Source organism: Hypomesus transpacificus, chromosome 6 (genome assembly GCF_021917145.1).
Source record: "Hypomesus transpacificus isolate Combined female chromosome 6, fHypTra1, whole genome shotgun sequence".
NCBI classification, from domain to species: Eukaryota; Metazoa; Chordata; class Actinopteri; order Osmeriformes; family Osmeridae; genus Hypomesus; species Hypomesus transpacificus.
This window is the reverse complement of record NC_061065.1, coordinates 14,037,211-14,056,241: the sequence shown is the minus strand read 5'-3', so window position 1 is coordinate 14,056,241 and position 19,031 is coordinate 14,037,211. Positions and strand designations below refer to the sequence as shown.

Genomic DNA, 19,031 nt, shown 5'->3' with positions numbered 1-19,031 from the left:
GGTTTGGAGGGGAACCACACCCTTAAAGGCCCATGAAGTACACTGCCACCCGCTGGTTAATTTCGTCCATAGCATAACATGAAGGTTTATTTTTAACAAAAAAATGTATCACTATAAATCATTGATCATGACTGGCATTATTAATTGATGCCATATTTTGAAGCTCTGATCGAGCACCAGTATAATAATAAAAAATATATAACTGGCAGGTATTTGTTTCAAATAGAAATGCAGTATATTCTCAACTTCTCAAACAAATGACTATATTTGCCTATATCAATTGTCCATTATTTAAACCATACCATCATACAACTGATGTTGGAGTGACAGGCGTGTTTCAGTGGCTTTTGGTTGAAAGGGGACATTACCAAGTGTCCCTAGGGGGCTATGTATTGTAGGTGGAGTTACTTCAGAGACAGATTATGAAGACCATCACCAAAACGACATGGTACACTTATCAGCATAACACAGTGTGTGTAGTCCATGCAAATGGAGTGGTTTCAAGTGTTTGGATTGCTTGGATTATTTGTCAGTTTCAGCAGTGCCCAGAACACAACAGCAAGGTATGTAATTAGTTGTGCTTTTGGTTTTCTTTAGAGTAGTGTGAGCTGAAATCAATAATGTCCCTTCTCCTGTAATATACATTTATAAACTCTCTCAGAACAGAGAATTTCTCACTTAATAAAAATCAAAACCTATAAAAACTAATAGGAACCTACTGGTTGTGCTAATGTTGTCGCAAAATATGTTTTCACTAAACTACCAAACAGACGTATGTTGCCTGAATTCCCCTTTCATTGTGCTCCTCTTCACTTTTCTTTCAGCCCCAGGCGTGATCCTTCGTATTTGATTTCAGTTCCGAAGTATCTTCGGCCTGGCATCTCCACAACGTTATCAGTCACCATCCTCACAGGTTCCCCTGTCAGAGTCAGTGCTGAGATTATAAATGGCAACAATAGAGTTGCCTCAAACACAACAACAATTCAAGGAGGTGATTTCTCATTCTCATTTAGATTACAAGTACATCTGCATTCCAGATACGCCTTTAGTATCGGCTGGTTTGAATCAGACTTTACAAGACTTGAACTTATTGTCTTTATTGATTTGCGTTTGTAAAGGTTCCACTGAGGTCTTGGTTCTTCCACCGGTAAGTGTGTCCTTCTTTCATTTGTAATGCAACCAAAATAAAAATAAGGTATCTCTACATGATGACAATTTAATTGCTGTCTTTTTACGGTTTCTTCTTGAGTTGTCGTACATTTTCTTATTCTATTGAAGAGAACCTGAGTTCTGTGTAAATCTTAAAACGGCAACCATTTAAGTAGTCTCATCTCAAGTCCCACAGCACTTGTGATACACCATGACTCCTATGCGAGTCATGTGAAGATTAGGCCTTAATAAAAACAACCATACTATACACCTGACCAGTCAACTTAGATGGATCACCAACCTCCATTTTGACTGAGAGAACAAAGGTTGCTTTACCCAGCCTGCCAGGGCCCCTCTGCATCCAGCCCTGGTCACCTTTGAACCCTGGGCTGCTGTGGTCCGTCCCCTCTGTCTCTGCAGATCCCTTACTCTGAACAGAGCTACTGGAAACCCTACAAGCTGCTGGTCAATGGCTATGTGGGGAAAGATGTGGTGTTCAACGATTCAGCGTATCTCCACTTCAATCCCAAAAGCTTGTCCACTTTAATTCAAACTGACAAGCCTAACTACATGCCCGGGCAGGTAGTGAAGATCCGGGCAGTATCCATTCATCCAGATGGCAGGCCGTACGTGAACCCCATAGATATTTTCATTAAGGTGAGTGTTTACTTTCCACTGTTTTTTCAAAAGGTTAGGATTACGTATGGGAATATGACCTGTTTGTTGAACGTAGCTTGGGACATTGTTATAGCCACGGCGATTCCATCATTCTTGTTTCCTGTGTCGTCGTTGTGAGGCAGGATCCAAAGCGGAACATGATCAAGCAGTGGCTGTCTCTGGACACTGTTTTGGGTGTCGTGTCTAAAGAGCTTCAGCTGTCAGAGAATCCTCCACTCGGCCTATGGACCATTGTAACTGTAGTCAACGTGAGTCTGTTCGTGTTACAAGCGTACTCCTTATGTCACCAGCCATACATAAGACACACCATAACTGCTGCTGACGCTAAGTGTGAAACAGCCCTGTCATGTTTTGTATGGGCAGTATTTGTGGTGAGAGTTTGTGTTCGGTTTTAGGGTGTCATGCAATGCGATGGATTTTGATTAAGAATGTCGTGATATACCTTCGATATGTGTATCAAAGGTATTACAAAAACACAAATATACTATGGTTTTGTATTTCTAAACCTCCAAATATTCAGGAAAATTATTATTAACAAAAATCGAAGAATAGTCCTGGACTGAAATGCTGGTCCTACTCAATATATCTATTGTGTTGCAGGACGTTGTCAGTGAAAAACAGTTCAACGTCGCTCATTACGGTGAGAATGCATTTTTCAGCTTCTTTGAGAAACCACCCTCCACTGTTCTACCACCCTTACGTTCTGTTTGTGACAGAGTGAGATGAGCCTCCAAGGAAGACAGGTTATGTGTCAGTTCTTTTACAGTGACGTCTGTGACCCTCTCTTATTGTTTGCTCTTCCCTGCTGTATTCCACTGGGTGATTCATGATAGGTGATAGAATCCGTCTCTAATGACCATCTCCATGCTGATACAAATGCTTTTACAGTTTAGTACATTGAATTGTACTATAGTTGCAAGGTGAATCATTTCATAAGTGACAGTGAGTATTGGCAGGGATCACGGCCCTTGAAAATTGGTTAAACCTGCAGTTTTTTTCTGACAGTGCTCCCTAAGTTTGAGGTGAAGATAGATGCTCCCGCAGTTCTATATCGTGATAACAGCCTTTGGGGGACAGTTACAGCCAAGTGAGTATTCCATACAATACTAGCCTGCAGCTAGAATGTACACAAGCTTGTACATTTTCATGGAAGTAAATTTGAAGTTGTGTCTAAATTGTATTTGGACGTGTATTTCATAGATACATGTATGGTAAACCTGTACACGGACACATGAACATCACATACTTGCATACTTTCCATGGTATTGACGTCAGCTATGATGAAGAACAAGAGGTACGTTGGCAACAAACTGCACCTATGTTGGTACACATAAATGCATGCAAACTGCAACTACGTAAATTGCAACTAAGTGCAAATGTATTGGTACATAACTACTTAAGGTAAGACTGTGGGGTAGTTGATCATTGAATGTCTGTTGTTAATTAGGTAAGAACCTACAGCTTATATATTAGGGTTAAATAAATATAATTAATTCATAGCAAACTTGGTTCTGCAATGTTTGTCTTGATATTTGTTTGTTACAGATTGACGGCACAGCAGAAATCACGTTCGATATCATCAGTGACTACTGGTGGATGAATAAACGATCAGAAGACTTCATGTACAATTATGAAAATGAGGAGTTCCTCACCATAGTTGTCAACGTCACTGAGTCCCTGACTGGTAGATGAAGTTCTTTCATTTACTGTGTTTCATTGTTACGATGTGTTGTTTTCTGTCTCAGTAAAACATTTACAATGAATTTTGTCATGGGCGTATCCCAAAGGTTTCATTAGCCCCCCCGAAATGTTTTCAATCTAAATGTGTTAATTTCTCTTCCTAAAACCCACTAGAGGACATTATTTAAAAGGATATTTTCAAAAATATATTCTGGGGGAACATGCCCCTAGACCCCCTTAGTTTTGCTGGTCACAGGAAAAATAATAGGTTTTTCGAGGGGCTTAGCCCCCCCAAAAGTGGGAACCTAGATTCGCCCCTGAATTGTATGTCCTATTCAGTCACTTCCCAGAGGTGATAAACATAATATAATGTAAAAAATAGTGAGAAGAAATACAGAAAGAGTTTACAATTTCTGAATGTGCTTTTTGTTGATTTTCTGAAAGGACTGACATATGGCACCACCAGGAAAGTGACAGTGGTGAAATCGAAATATGCTCTTGCCTTCCATGGATATCCCAAACAAATAAAACCAGGTCTGAACTTCACTGCTGAGGTAAAGATGACAAGGCACCTAATTGTTTCTTGAGATGGTAGAAACACTGGAATGCTCCTTCTTACAAGCATCACGTGTGGGTAAAGCTTTCTGAAGTAGGTCATGTCGCTCTTTCCCGTTTTGCGTTACCCTCGGTTTCTACAGTCAGATCACTGATCCAATTGTGTAGCGCATATCATCATTTCACACCACCTCATGTCATGGTACACCGGCGGGGGTTTTAATGTGATTTCATGTGTCTCAATGTGTCACTGATCTTTCCTGTGTCGCATGTTATCAAATCTTTCAGACCTTTCCCAGTCCTAACCACCCTAATTCTCAATCCAGTAAACATCTCTGGAGGATTTGCTTTTGTGTAAAAAGTTTGGGTTGTTCTGTTGTTCTTGCAGCTGAAAATATCAACGTACAACAAGGAGTCCCTGGGGAAGGAGGAAGGGGAAATAGTGACGGTGACAGTGACACAGCAGAAACATAGTCCCTGGAGCTGGAACACAGAGATGCTGCGTCCCCGTTTAGATCCAGAACCAGACATGCAGGCCTTTATGCCTGATGAGATACTGGTCCAGGAAATGGCGTTACCTTTGCCGGCTGATGGAGTTATACCCATTCCCATTCTGCTCTCACACGAAACAGTCACAGTCACCATAGATGTAAGGCCCATTTTTTCCCTCCTAACACTGCCGCAACAGTTAAATCCCATTATGTATGTCCAAGGCGCAAGCAACCATTTGATTGAACTTGGTGACCTTAACTTTGAATCTGTTTGCAACACCAGACAACGCTGCGGTGAGAACAACAAGATAAGCTAAACATGGTCTCTGGTGTTGGGTTTCTAGGCTTCGTTTAAGGATGGTTTTAAGATGCTGCAGCTGTACTGCAGCTACACGTCCCCCAGTCGCTCCTACCTTCAGATCCAGAGTCCTCACACATCTCCAAAGGTACACGTGGTCAGCGCTCTCAACAGCTCAAATCTGCTAGGATTAAAGAATACAGATGGGATGGTTGGTAGTGTGATGATATAGACTTGAGGCCCGGAGGTTAAGATGTATTTTGGAACACATGGTACAGTATTCCATTGGTGCAATTAAGACTGGTCATGATGGCAATTTTGTTGAGATCACCCAGTCAATTGTTTTGTCATTTGTAGTTTCTTTCCATCATAGTAAGCCAACCTGTTTGTGTCTCAGGTTGGATCTCCACTCACCCTGCTAATTCAGAGCAATTTTGGACTACAAGCGTTCCACTATATGGTGAGCATGCTGGCTTGACAAAACACTCGCAAGAGAATGTGCATCTCTTCAGCAGTTATCCTGCTGAATCCCACAAGATAGACGGCACAAAGGTTCACCGTGGTTTTAACGGTTCCCCAGGTGATATCCAAGGGCCAGGTAGTGTCTGCTGGAAGACGGGCCTCCGCCTCCCTCACCCTGACCCCGGACGAGACCTGGGCTCCCCTGGCCTGTGTGGTCGTCTACTGCATCCATCCAGATGGAGAGGTCATCAACGATGCTCTGCACATTCCCATCACCCAAGTCTTGAAGAACAAGGTGTCTCTGAGCTGGAGTGAGGCCCGGGTCAAGCCGGCAGAAGGGGTGTCCCTTAAGGTGTCAGTGGCTGAGCCTGGCTCCCTGGTAGGGATCCTGGTGGTGGACAAGGCTACGCGCTCTTCCCAGTCAAACAACGACATCACCAGGGAAATGGTAAGGAAGACCTCCATATAATAGTCAAAAGAACTCCTTGAGATGACGGAAAATATGTCTACAGGGTAACTCAAAAAGGGGAAGGAGTGAATGACTGTATCTCGTTCCAAAATATTTGCCTATGTGACATTTGGTAGGGTTTAGGGAAAGGTTATGGCAAGAGTTCAGGTGGGATTAGAGAAGAGTCCCCTTGCCTCCAAGGACGTTCCTTTGACGCCTCTCACCACGACGCCACATATTTGGCGTGAGATAATGCACCCTGCAGGTCCACCTATGAAACCCAATCCGTTTCTCCTACCCAAGTATCGCCCGGGTGTAAAGCAAGGCACCATGAAGGGTTTTCTCCCAACCTGGTCAACAGGTTCTAACAATGTCGGCCTTATTGTCTGGTTCTGTCATTGTTTGGCTTTTGTCGGTTGTAACAGTAGTGGGCTTTGGGGACTGGGGGATGTGTCTTTGTCAGGTGCTGGAGGAGATGGACGAGTACAGTATGAAAGACATGCTCAACTCTGTGACAACAATGGGAGATCCATATTCCATCTTCACGGTATCTATCACCCTTGCGGGCACGTCAAATGGTTTCGATTCCATTGCACTGTAGAATACTTTCTTGTTCATAGAGGAGAAAATACATAATCATGATATTGTAGCATATCAAATTAATTTGTCATGCATTCTTTGTGATATTGTGTCAAATCCCAAGGCATGTGGCCTCACAGTTCTGACCAATGCCAAGCTAGAGGAGATGGAGGACAGCCTAAGACCTGAATTCCGTAAGTTTTAAAATGCAACTCATGGTCCCATAGATCCTGCTTGGATTTGCCCAAACACAACCATTCATTCTCTCTTCCTTGGATGAAACAAATCCTCCTCTGACAGAACTTTCATCAAGATAACCAATAGTTTATCACCTCCAGTACTTACGGAAGGAAAGATGCAGGGAGCATTTTAGGAGGATTTAGAGATGCATTTAGTTTAGTATAGTCATGTAGAAAAGTTGTTTTCTACTCTGTTCATATGGTGGCGCTCCAGAGCAGGGCTCACATCGCATTTGTTTGCCCCACAGCAGGGGAGGGATTAAACATCCTACAGGAGGGAGAATGGGCGATGGAGAGGATACCGCCGCTCCGGACGAACTTCCCTGAGACCTGGCTGTGGCTGGACACCAACATAAGGTGAGAGGATCAGGGCCGGTCACCTGACCTGGCTGGAGAACGATTAGAGGGCCAGAGTTCCAACCAAACGAGTCACAAAAAACTCAAAGTTGCCTTCTCTTGTCTGAAAGACAATGAGGAGTATGGGTATTGGGTCGGAAAGTGGAAAGATGTGGTGGGTATGTCTGTATTGAGGGACCTGAATTGTTGCTGAACACGGGGGGGGCTTGTTTCTTTTCAGTCTTTCGAAAACCGCTGAGTTGTTTGTGACTGCGCCAGACAGCATCACATCCTGGGTGGCCACAGCCTTCGTCATGTCTCCCAACTTGGGCCTGGGGATTGTGGAGACGCCTGTGGAGGTACGGTCACAACACACCATCCCAACAGAAGCACAACCCCACCTATCTATGGGGGGGATTGGTTAGAAAACAAACGAGTTCAAATACATTCAAATACTTTCATACTTGTTGAAGTCTGTGTTTAAGTCTGGGGTGGGAGGGTTTGGATTGTTGCATGGTCAGGAACAGGTCATTGCTTTCAAACGGTGTCACGGCCCTGGTCGTTCCTTGCTTACTCAGAGAGTGCTCTTCTCAGCTCACAGTGTTCCAGGACTTCTTCCTGTCCCTGAATCTGCCTGTTTACATCATCCGAGGCGAGATGCTAGTCGTCGAGGTTATTCTTTTCAACTACCTCAAGCTTGACCTAGAGGTGAGAATCTTTAATGCACTCTTCCATAACACTACAACTGAAGTGTACATTGTTTACTGTGTCAGTATATCCAGTAGCAAGGTTCGTAGTTAGATATGATTTACATTCATGTACATGCCTTCTCGGAACCATTATACGAACTCTACTACATCCAGTTTCCAAATGACTGAAATTCATAATACTTTATTATACTGCATTGTATCAATTTAGTGTTGTTTACAATACAAAATCACCTGTTGTAATGTTTTCTTAACATTTTGATTATCTTTTTTTTTTAATCAGGGGTTGGATGGATCTTTTTATAATTAGCCATGTAGTCTTGCCTATGTCTCATACCTTTGGGACCTTGGCTAAGGTATCTGAGTATTCTGCCGGACAGATCACCTTTGGGTTGATCTGATGCAGACCATTGTGCTTCTCTATCACTGTTCTGATCTGTGTCATTGTTCAAGTCAGTGTTCGCCTGTCCTTTTGCTTTTATCATTTTGGGAGAGGAACACTTCCTTTTCTCTCTTTGTGTAGTGCGTTGCTTTTGAAATCCGTGTGAAACGATCAGGTTAATTCCCTCTGTGCTCTCTTTCTCTTTCTCTCTTTCTCTCTCTCTCTCTCTCTCTCTCTCTCTCTCTCTCTCTCTCTCTCTGTCTCTCTCTCTCTCACACACACACACACACTCTCAATCGCTCTCTCTCATTCTCTCTTTCCTTCTCTTTTTGCCAGGTCATGGTGACTGTTGCTCAGAGTGACACCTTTGAGTTTGTTTTCCCGGACAATGAGGACTTGTCCACAGCCAGTGTACAGGAGGTGTTGGTTGAGGGGGAGAGTGGACTGTCTGTCCTGTTTCCCATCAGGCCTTTGGTCCTGGGATACATCCCCATCTCCGTCAAAGCCATGTCCTTCGTTGCGTCTGACCGCATCCTCAAGATGGTTCAGGTCAAGGTAAGGACATTGACTATCTCTACACTTTCAGTTGACCAGTTATTGTAAGCATCTTTGAGGTCTGTTGACCACCCTTTGGAAAAGTATGTTTGTATGACTACAGTACACAAATACACATACCAGCACTGAGTGTTGTATTCACTAAATACACAAAACTATGAGTTAGCTTTGCCCAGGAAGTTTGACTCACCAACTTTTTGCACATTCATTTTTCATCCGTGTTGTTCCTAGCCGGAGGGACTCGAGCAGTCTTTTTCAGAGACTGTTTTCTTGGAGCTGACGTCACAAGAAGCGAACTTCACCAAGGACATTTCATTTACCTTCCCTGCAGATGTAGTGGAAGGCAGTGAGAGAGTTCAATTGACAGCTGTCGGTATGTCTTATGTAGAATGTGTCCCTTTCACCGGATCCATAAACTGAAGACAAAACCACATTCATACAATCTTGTAAAAAACATATTCCCTTTATCGTCTGAATTTAATGAAAATGACCTTAGTCCCCATAAAATACGTAGTTGAAGAACAAAAGAAGGAGAAACACTAACATAGACTGTAATCGAATCCTTCCAACATTCATAGATTCGTAAATTTTAGTGCAAAAATGGAAAACAGCGACACGTAAAAAACATTTGCTCCAATTTATTTAACAGTCAACAGCTGTGTGATTGTTTTCGTACCCTTCAGTGCACTGTGCCATAACATTGCTGCATCTGTCACACTAGTTAGCCTAGCATGCTGTTTGGTTGTTTTTGTTGTCTGCAGTGGTAAACAAGCTTGTTGAAGTGGTGGCTCTTGTAAATAGAAGAGAGCCTGTGTTTGTTGGTCTGCGACTCTTGTTTCAGATTCCTGCTGAGGACTCTCAAATGGAATAATGGATGAGATGACTTTGCCCCTTTTAAGCTCAATCTCGCTTTCTCTCTCTTCCACTCTCCCTCTATGTCTCTCTCTCTCTTTCTCGCTCATCTGTTGTGTAGGTGACATTCTTGGTCCCTCCATCACAGGTCTGGAGTCCCTCATTCAGATGCCCTATGGTTGTGGGGAGCAGAACATGATCCACTTTGCACCCAATATTTACGTCATCCGCTACCTCAAGACCACAAACCAAGCAGATCAAGGCACCCTGGACAAAGCCACATCCTACATGCTGAATGGTGCCGTCTTTGTAGTTTAGCGCAGTCATTTTTGTATCCAAACGAGGAACTACATGAGTTTGAAAGCTCTGCGGTCCCTTGTTTCGAATGGAGTTTGTACGCTACCATAACGCCGTCTCTTGGTCCTAACAGGTTATGAGCGTGAGCTGTCCTACCAGAGGGACGACGGGTCCTTCAGCGCGTTCGGAGAGAGTGACTCCTCTGGAAGCACTTGGTGCGTGAACACACCCACTTTGTTCCTGATTATAGGGTTTTTAGTTACCTGTTGCTCTAAGGTCATAGGTCATCTTGGATACTTAGTTCCATATGTAGAGCACAAGGCTTCCATCCAGGAGTAAGGAGACAGTAAGTCGAGACGAAGTGTATGATGAGTTATGACATTGTCATGGTACTCTATAAGGCCAGAAGATGAACATTGTAGACATTCTATGTTGAGACTCAATTATCTCATGCTGTACTCTAGAAGGAAAGAATTCTATGGAAACTACATTTGAACTTGTATACTCTGTAACCTCCTCACGTAAATTTGACCACCAAGCACCCGGCTGTGATGGACTAATGATTCCAGGCCTGTTACTAATAAACCTGTAAATCTGTAATTCATTCTTTAAGTCAACATCTAAGTTCTTCCTCAGCTTCCGACAATTATTCCCTATTAGAAAACACCATTACAGTTCCCTCCTCTTGTTGATTTACTTTTGAGCTAAGTCCATTTTTTAATACGAGTCCAAACCGTTTCGTGGTCGTCTCCATTCCTCAGGCTTTCTGCCTTCGTGCTGAGGTGTTTCCTGCAGGCTCAGCGCTTCATCTACATTGACCCCATGGTGCTCTCTGGCACTGGCTTCTGGCTGGGTGCCCAGCAGCGGTTTGACGGGGCCTTCGTGGAGCCTGGCAGGGTCATCCACACTGAGCTTCAAGGAGGTCTGGATGGTCCTGTGTCCCTCACAGCCTATGTCCTCATGGCCTTTTTGGAGGATTGTGACTTCAAGGTGGGAAATAATCTGTAGTGTCAGTAAATGCAAATAGATGCACAGTACACACAAATACAATTAGTACATAACCAACATGGCAAGGCAGATGGGTGCAGAAGGGTGCACAGTCATAGTATATCTAAGAAGAAAGAACCCCCCAAAAAACATGAGGTATTGCCTTACCTGGGAAAATATCAACCGAATGTACATGTGTAGTCATCGCATTACAATAGATTCAACACCCACAGATTTCCAATGCCTTGGGTGATGAACTGGCCCCTGTCTCCTTTCCAGAACACGTATGCCAGCAAGGTCTCCGGGGGCCTAATGTTCCTGGAGACCCACTTGGCTCTGGGGGTATCCAGTAACTACAGTCTGTGTCTGGTCACCTACGCCCTGGCACTGGCCAACAGCAGCAACGCAGACCTGGCGCTGGATCAGCTGTGGAGACGAGCAGAGATAAGGGGTAATCACGTGGTGGGGGCTCGGTTGGGGCCTGTGTGAGGGGCTTAGGTGGTGCTGTGATGCTGTGCAGGATAATATATACATATCAAGAACATTCCAGAAGGGAAAGTTATTGGAGCTCCTCTTCTTTCCCTCTCGCCTCCTCCTGTGCAGACGGTGTTCCGTTCTGGGCCTCACCAAGCGGGGGCTTGACGGATTCCTGGCAGCCGCGCACCGTGGACATCGAGATGGCCGCCTACGCGCTTCTCTCCATGCTCCGGCGGGGGAAGATGTTGGAGGGCTTTCCCCTCATGAAGTGGCTGAGCCAGCAGAGGAACCATCTGGGGGGTTACGGCTCCACGCAGGTAAAAACCCCTGGACGTGGTGCTCTTGGTCTGACTGACCGGGGTCTGGAAATGTGCTCCTCTTTGGGTTGATAGCCGATATCCACCCGTCGCCATTGAAACCGATGACAAGAACTCACTTGTCTATGGAGCCTGTTCTCTGTCAGTCTCACAGCCCCAAAGGAAGAGCCTGGAGATGGGTGAGCTGTGATTAAACTGCGGGGCTTATACCTAAAGCCCACGACGGATAGCGTAGGGGGTCAAGAAATATTTTGGGGCCCGAAAGGCTTAAAAGACTCAGCGGAGATGGGATTGGAGATCAACCGTTGTACAGCCTGCTGGGCTGGCACCTGGCCCTGAGCTGTGGTAAGAAGGTTGTGATCATACAGGACGAGAACCAGCTGCCTTGTCAGTGTGTCAGGGTAGGAGGGGATGGGGGCTGGCAGGGCATGTGCAGATTCAAGTTATTTTCAACAGCCTGTGTTCTGACACGTGCGCACGCACGCACACACACACACACACACACACACACACACACACGGTTGTGTGCTGACTCGAGCATTCGACACCCACAGACGCACATGCACACGTGCATGAAAATACGCTGAGACATTTACGCACACTCTAAAGTTCAAAGTGTTTTGGGGGGTTTTCCCCTCCGCAGGACACGGTGATAGCTTTGCAGGCCTTGTCTGAGTTTGCAGCCGTCGCTGGGCCTAAAAACATGGACCTCTGGATCCGGGTGACTTCGGCACCCTCCTCCACCATGCTGGCCGACTTTCACATCCATCCTGGAAACGACATGCTCTATCAGAGCCAAGAGGTCCGTTGAGTTTGTCTGATTGTTAAACACTTACTGAGACTGTGTATTAAAACTGATACCCAAGACCAATTAACAAGCCCATTGGGCTCAGTACGTCTTCTTGGACATGTTAGACCATTGTGGTGTTTGTTTCAGATGTCAGAACTGGAAGGAGAGATCCGTCTGCAGGTCACTGCAGAGGGTCATGGATTTGCTCTGTTCCAGGTAGGCTGGAATACTTGTTGAAATCCAATTGAAATGTATTCCTCGTAGGCTATAATGGATTCTATGATAATCATAAAAAATGACACCATCACCCACGCCCAATTTCTAAAGCGAAATGTATTCGACATTTCTAATCGTTGTCAAACCAGGTCTTGCATTTACTTGATTTATATCTCCTAACCAATGTTATACCTTAATCATGGCAATTCAAGCATTTGGGGATGCATTCCTTACAGGAACCTGACCATGACCTTTGTGATTGAAGCGTGCTTGTTAGGGGGAACCGGTGTTTTGGAGGGGGGGTGGCATGGATTCATATGGTATTCATAGTCGCTGATGCTCATGACATACTGTCGGCTGCGGATACCCCATAGAGCCTCACAGCATGGGGGAGATGTTCATTATCAAGGCCCAGCACATGAACCAAGCACAGCAGCTGGGAACACTAGGAACCGTGCCCGCGTCACTCCCCTTACCTATCTCTCATCAAAAGGATCAAAAGAGAAAGACATCTCAAATGGTCCAAATGTCTCCATTTGGAGTGCTTCACCTGCAGTGTTTCTTTGTGAGCACCGCACGCCCAAGTCCCCAGGGGTGGAGGGCCCCCTCTGACAGACTGACGTAAGTCAGTCCGTGTTTCCAGCCCTGACGGCACGTCGACATCTTGACATGCTTTAACATTGTAAAACGGTTCGAACAACCTGCAGGCTTCCAGAGGGAAAACAATGGGGATGAAGCTGGACGCAAAGTGTTTGGCTCTTCTGCTTCAGCTTGCCAGGTCTCATTTCGCTCTCCTCTCCTCTCTCCTCCCTCTCGCTCTCTCCCTCCCTCTTCTCCGACGCCCTTTCCTCCCCTGCTCAGATGAACGTGTTCTACAATCGAGCGAGTCGGGGGTTGTCTCGGAGGAAGCGTCACGCCGAGCACGAAGCCTTCGATTTGAGCGTCGAGATGTTCGACATCGACATGTACAACGCCCACCTCCATATCTGCACCAGGTGAGGGCTTTCGGCTGTCAGGCCAAGTGCTGTTATTCACCTAGGTTGCGTGAGATGTCCTCAGCACTACGGTTTGATACAGCCGCTTCCATGTGGGGTTGTCTCCTGCAGTCTGGAGGAGGGTCAGGGTATTAACCAGACGGGCATGGCTATCCTGGAGGTGGGCCTGCTCAGTGGCCTCAGTCTCGCCCAGGAGGGGGTGGAGATCAACGATATCGTCCGAAGAGTGGACACACAGGCGGGCAAAGTCGTCCTCTACTTGGACTCTGTACGTTTTCCCACGACATCTCCCAAACTACCTCTTCCTTGATTCACGCTTGGATTCATGTCTCACCGCTGTTCTGCTCCAAACTCACAAGACACATCTTCCTGTTGTGGGGAAGGCTAGTCAGGTCAAGTCTGTCAGTTGATTTCACCGTCTAACATGCCTCTTGTGTCCTCGCTTCTTCAGGTGACGACGGAGGAAATGTGTGTGGAAATCCCCCTCGTGGTCGAGCACAAAGTGGTCAAAGTCCAGGATGCGACTGTTGTCATCTACGACTATTATGAGCCAAGTAAGAGACCAGTCACCTCACAACCCGGAAATCCATCGGACCATTTTCAGGGGCCTCATCTTTCCCCCTTCTTGTTGTTTCTCCTACAGGGAGGATGACGTTGACCACGTACACATCCCAACTGAGGTCAGACATGTCTCCATGCTCCTTCTGTGGAGAGGATTGCAGTCAGTGTGGGGGTTTTGTCACGTCTGGAAGTGTACCTGTTTCTCACTATCGCCACCTTGTGGCCAGTCTGACATGCACTCTCTTTGTCCTGCTGGCCTGTGGCCCATAAACCAGATATCTGTCGATAGACTCACTGTGTGTGCTATTTGGTTGTGTGATAATATTAGCAGAAGCCAAATAAGCAGGTGTGTTATTTAGCTTGAATTTGCATTATCGATCAATGTTTAATTCTATGATTTTGCTTCTTAAAATGTTTTGGTTTAGTTTCACAATCATGCACTGGAATGTTGTAAATACCTAAAAAGGTTTTTTGATTTGACTAGATTAGATGATGAGTTATGAGCAGAGGCTTAGTATTAGCATTTTTGAATTATGTTTCTGTTTTAATTGGCCTGGTATGATATATTCACTACTAGGAATCCTGACCTTATGAAACCATGGCAACAAGTGATTGCCATTGAAGAAATAGATGAATGGCTCATTCGCTTGCTAATTCAGTTTTTTTTAATATTTTACCACCAAAACAGTAGACTCTCATTTCAGAATGAATCTAGGATTGCAGAATTTTGTGCTGAATGAATATATGCATTAGAACATTGAAACACAGAATATGGAATTAGGAAAGGTGAGATATTCCATAGAATCTTAAAAAGGGCCTAATGGTCACTTAAGTGATTCATACACGTTCACACAACCCACACCTATTATTGACACAACCAAAGGCGTTACAATGAAAACACGATAGAATAATTAATGTGGCGTGCATGAGCCTTCATTAAATCTATGGAATAAAAAAAGCTGATGTCACGATTTACAGGATAACCTTGAAACAGAACTTTTTTCTCTCATCACAAAGGTCTTACATGGAGTGTGGAGCAATAACACATGCATGAATAGCTGGCCAAAGAATCACGGTGAGACGACATAGAGTCCCAGCCTACGGCCCTCTCGTGGCCTTTTGAAGTAAATGACCAAAAGTGTTCAGGAGGGCAGTAAATAACAACCAGGAGATGGGCTCTGTCGACCTGACCGAATCACATTAACGTCCAGCATGTTTTCATTCAGAGCGATGTACATGGCCAGGCTGGCGCTCATCAGTCTGTCGACGATGTGAAGAGAATGTTGTAACGGCAAGCGCCGGGGCACAAGTAGCACTTTTAAGAGTTCCCATAAATTCGGGCACTTAAGCAGGTATGCTGCTTCGGAGGAACTGTGGCAAACTGGGCTAGATTCAGAGAGATTGAGACATAAAAAAGGTAAGGCCTGGTGACTTCAAAGTGCCTTCATGATAAATTCATGACTAAGGATAAGCAGAATAAAGGCAGGAGAGACATCCAGATATCATGGACAAACATCTCCATCCCACTGCACTTTTATTCGGAGGCCCATCTAGACTAAGGATGAACGCAGTGAACCTGGGAAACTCAGCACTGTTCTTCACCTTCCTCCACCTCAAGCCGGAAGGTTCTGTGTTTGCGTGACGGGTACGTAACAGACATGGTCTTGCAAGTTCCGTCAGAGTTTTCCGGACCGTGTTCATCCTTCACCGAGGATCCAACATGCCATCTCTGACTTCCAAAGCGCCACCACCACCAGCTACGCCAAAGAAAAGCTAGCTATTCATTGACGTGGGTGGCCTGTTACATACTAGAGGAGTGAGTTTCACCAATTCACACCGGCTACATTTGCATAGATGTAGTTGTAACCATCGGCCTTCCTTCTGGGGTAGGGGGCTCTGGTTCTGCTTGGGTCAACCTGAGCCCCTGCAGGCCTGGGTCTGGATCCATCCTGGATTCACCTCAGCCGCAGATGATGCACGGCTATACGTTTGCCCTGAGTTCCAATCTCATCCTCCTGTCCTCATCTTTTCTCTGCTCTCCCTTGGTAAGGTGTGCTTTACGGAGGTTGAATCCGTAGTTAAATCCATAGTTGTTGCACACGTCACCCACTGATTCTTACAACACAACCTGATTCGCACCGGAGATGTAACGATGCCTTACGAAATTACCCAGGCAACCGGGGAGACCTGTGGAGCCAAACCAGGAAGAGAGTGAGCAAGTCAGGAATATCAAACACAGCTGTGAGATGCAGTGGTGGGCCATGGACTCTTGGCCAGATGGTTCAAGATCATGAGAATAAAGCCAGCTAATTCTTTCAGTTCCAGGTACCATACTCTATTTTATACTCATTACACCACATTGGGTTGAACTTTTTCTTTTATATTCCCATAATTTGCCATGTACTCATATGCCAAGCACATAGAGGTATCCAGACCTTGCTAACAACCCGAATTATCGCATGACTCTCTGGTGTGTGGGTTTTCTGTTTGTTATCTCACGGTATCCATGCAAACTCATGTCTGTGGACAAACACAGGCCAGCAGGGATGGTCACCTAAGTCCCGAAAAACATCTCAAATACACCACTTGCGGATAAACATGGTTTGTACGGCCAGTAAAGCATGCATCTTGGTCGTGTGAGAACATAAACAAGACAGCAGAGGCAAATATGTTTCCTCAGCAGTGTCTAACTTCTCGATACATCATTAGTCTGTCTAAATAGGCCAGGTCCATGTGTAGGCCCAAAACCACCACAACATATGCACCACAGACCACGCCAGCCTCAGACGAACAGACATCAAACAATGCAAGAATGTCAAAATTATACTGTGCTCCAACATAATTCATAAAAGAAACTTTTTTTTTTCTTCTTCCCCCCCAAATTCTTTATGTCATGGAGATGAGTAATTGCTTTTGCTACAAAAACCTGGATCCAATTATCAAACAAGGCTCCACTCCACTAATTTGTTGGTAATGGGTATGGATCCAATATGGTACTTGCTTTCACTGCATTGATTAATACACAGAGGACACCTAAACGTCAGGTGACATCACAGCAAGTTTGGTTTATAATGTAGTTAACAGAATATAATTGACTATTAGAGCAACTGGAATCGAGTTCACCTTATGAGAACAATGCCGAGGGGTGAGGGATTGGGAAATGTCAGTCTCCAACTTGTTTACGTTTGTCAAGGGAGCCAAGAAGCCGCTCACAACACGTCCTCACCGCGAGGCTGATTCAGAACCTAACCTCATGTGAACGTAACATCGACCGTGGATCGTATGGAAGCAAATCGTGACCAAAATTCAAATGAAAATGCATTTCCAGAAATGCATTTTCATTTTAAGAATGTGGCTGCATTATTTGACTCATAAATCAAATTAGTATTCAATCATCCTATTTGCATTTTCATTTTCTTCTTTAAGACTGCTCATTCTTTCCCTTAATTAAAATGAAAACGAAAAAGACATTTGAAATTTAACTTTCAAAATATGCCCCAGCAAATAGATACCAAAATTCAATTTGAAATGTAAAATTTGAAAATGAAAATGCATTTCCAGAAATGCATTTTCATTTTAAGAACGTGGCTGCAAAATCGTGACCACAATTCAAATTAAAATGCATTTCCAGAATTGCATTTTCATTTTCAAGAACGTGGCTGCAAAATCGTGACCACAATTCAAATTCAAATGCATTTCCAGAAATGCATTTTCATTTTAAGAACGTGGCTGCAAAATCGTGACCACAATTCAAATTCAAATGTATTTCCAGAAATGCATTTTCATTTTAAGAATGTGGCTGCATTATTTGACTCATAAATCAAATTAGTACTGATTAGTACTGAGCGGACATTGCATTTTCATTTTCATGTTCTGCCCGCAAAGAACTGCCCATAATTCGAAAACGAAAATGCATTCTGAGCGGCGCAGTAGAGTGACGTCAGTAGCCGCTCTTCTTCAGCTCCCTGCTGACCGAGCTACCCATCTTGTTCGGTAGGGGGCGGTGTGCACATACGCATTGCATTACATGACAAATGTGCCGGGAAATTGATTGAATTGCCGGGTCTTTAGAGGACGCATCACAGATCATGGCGCTCCCTCAAATTGTGCAGACACTGATAGAATTAGCTGAGCTGGTAGAAACTAATAATATATCTGAGTCTGATGCCCGTGACCGAGTAGAACAAGTCACAGAGAGCTTGGCTGCATACTCTGCCGTCACAGACGTACACATTAATGAGGTTGCCATAGTAAACCTCTCTTCAGTCCTGGAACGGCTGGATGCTGTGGAGCCTCAAATGGGACGGGGACGACCAACCATCCACATCCCGTTCGAGTCCATCGAAAACTATTTATTAAATGGTCTACTTTTTCCTGTGAAAGCAAGCTGTTTCACCTTTGGCCTGGTTCAGACAAAATCTGAATTTCCGCAATCTGAATTTGAATTTCCGCAATCTGAATTTCAAGAATCTGAATTCCTGCAATCTGAATTTTAGAATGTTTTATTTTTGGATCAAAATAATTCAGTTGTATTAAATTTGGCATACAAATAATTCAGATATTATATATTCAACAGCAATATATTTCAGTTTTATGAAATTCGAGACACAAATATTTCAGATCTTTCATATTCAAATTCAGATACTTTTGTCAGCTTTCTAGCTCCGTAAATCCGTTGCTTTGCATCCTCCGACGGATGGTCTGGTGGCCGACAACAGCTCCGCTATGTCCTTTATTTTTAAACCATTTAATAAATAGTTTTCGATGGACTCGAACGGGATGTGGATGGTTGGTCGTCCCCGTCCCATTTGAGGCTCCACAGCATCCAGCCGTTCCAGGACTGAAGAGAGGTTTACTATGGCAACCTCATTAATGTGTACGTCTGTGACGGCAGAGTATGCAGCCAAGCTCTCTGTGACTTGTTCTACTCGGTCACGGGCATCACACTCAGATATATTATTAGTTTCTACCAGCTCAGCT

The 19,031-nt window shown here is 44.6% G+C and overlaps 1 protein-coding gene across 1 annotated transcript; it reads left to right on the top strand.

Moving 5' to 3' along the window:
* The first annotated feature begins 387 nt into the window (after positions 1–387).
* cd109 (CD109 molecule) lies at positions 388–14,957 on the top strand. Its single transcript, XM_047022188.1, has 31 exons — positions 388–394; positions 1,119–1,147; positions 1,570–1,806; positions 1,950–2,075; positions 2,428–2,467; positions 2,833–2,914; positions 3,028–3,121; positions 3,373–3,511; positions 3,952–4,061; positions 4,421–4,711; positions 4,898–4,999; positions 5,249–5,311; positions 5,432–5,761; positions 6,225–6,308; positions 6,465–6,534; positions 6,828–6,936; positions 7,157–7,274; positions 7,510–7,623; positions 8,341–8,559; positions 8,791–8,932; positions 9,533–9,709; positions 9,842–9,923; positions 10,470–10,698; positions 10,975–11,146; positions 11,299–11,489; positions 12,133–12,291; positions 12,427–12,495; positions 13,357–13,490; positions 13,602–13,758; positions 13,942–14,044; positions 14,134–14,957. The coding sequence occupies exons 1-31, from the start codon at positions 388–390 to the stop codon at positions 14,319–14,321; spliced, it is 4,167 nt and encodes a 1,388-aa protein (XP_046878144.1). The 3' UTR covers positions 14,322–14,957.
* The last annotated feature ends 4,074 nt before the right edge of the window (positions 14,958–19,031 follow it).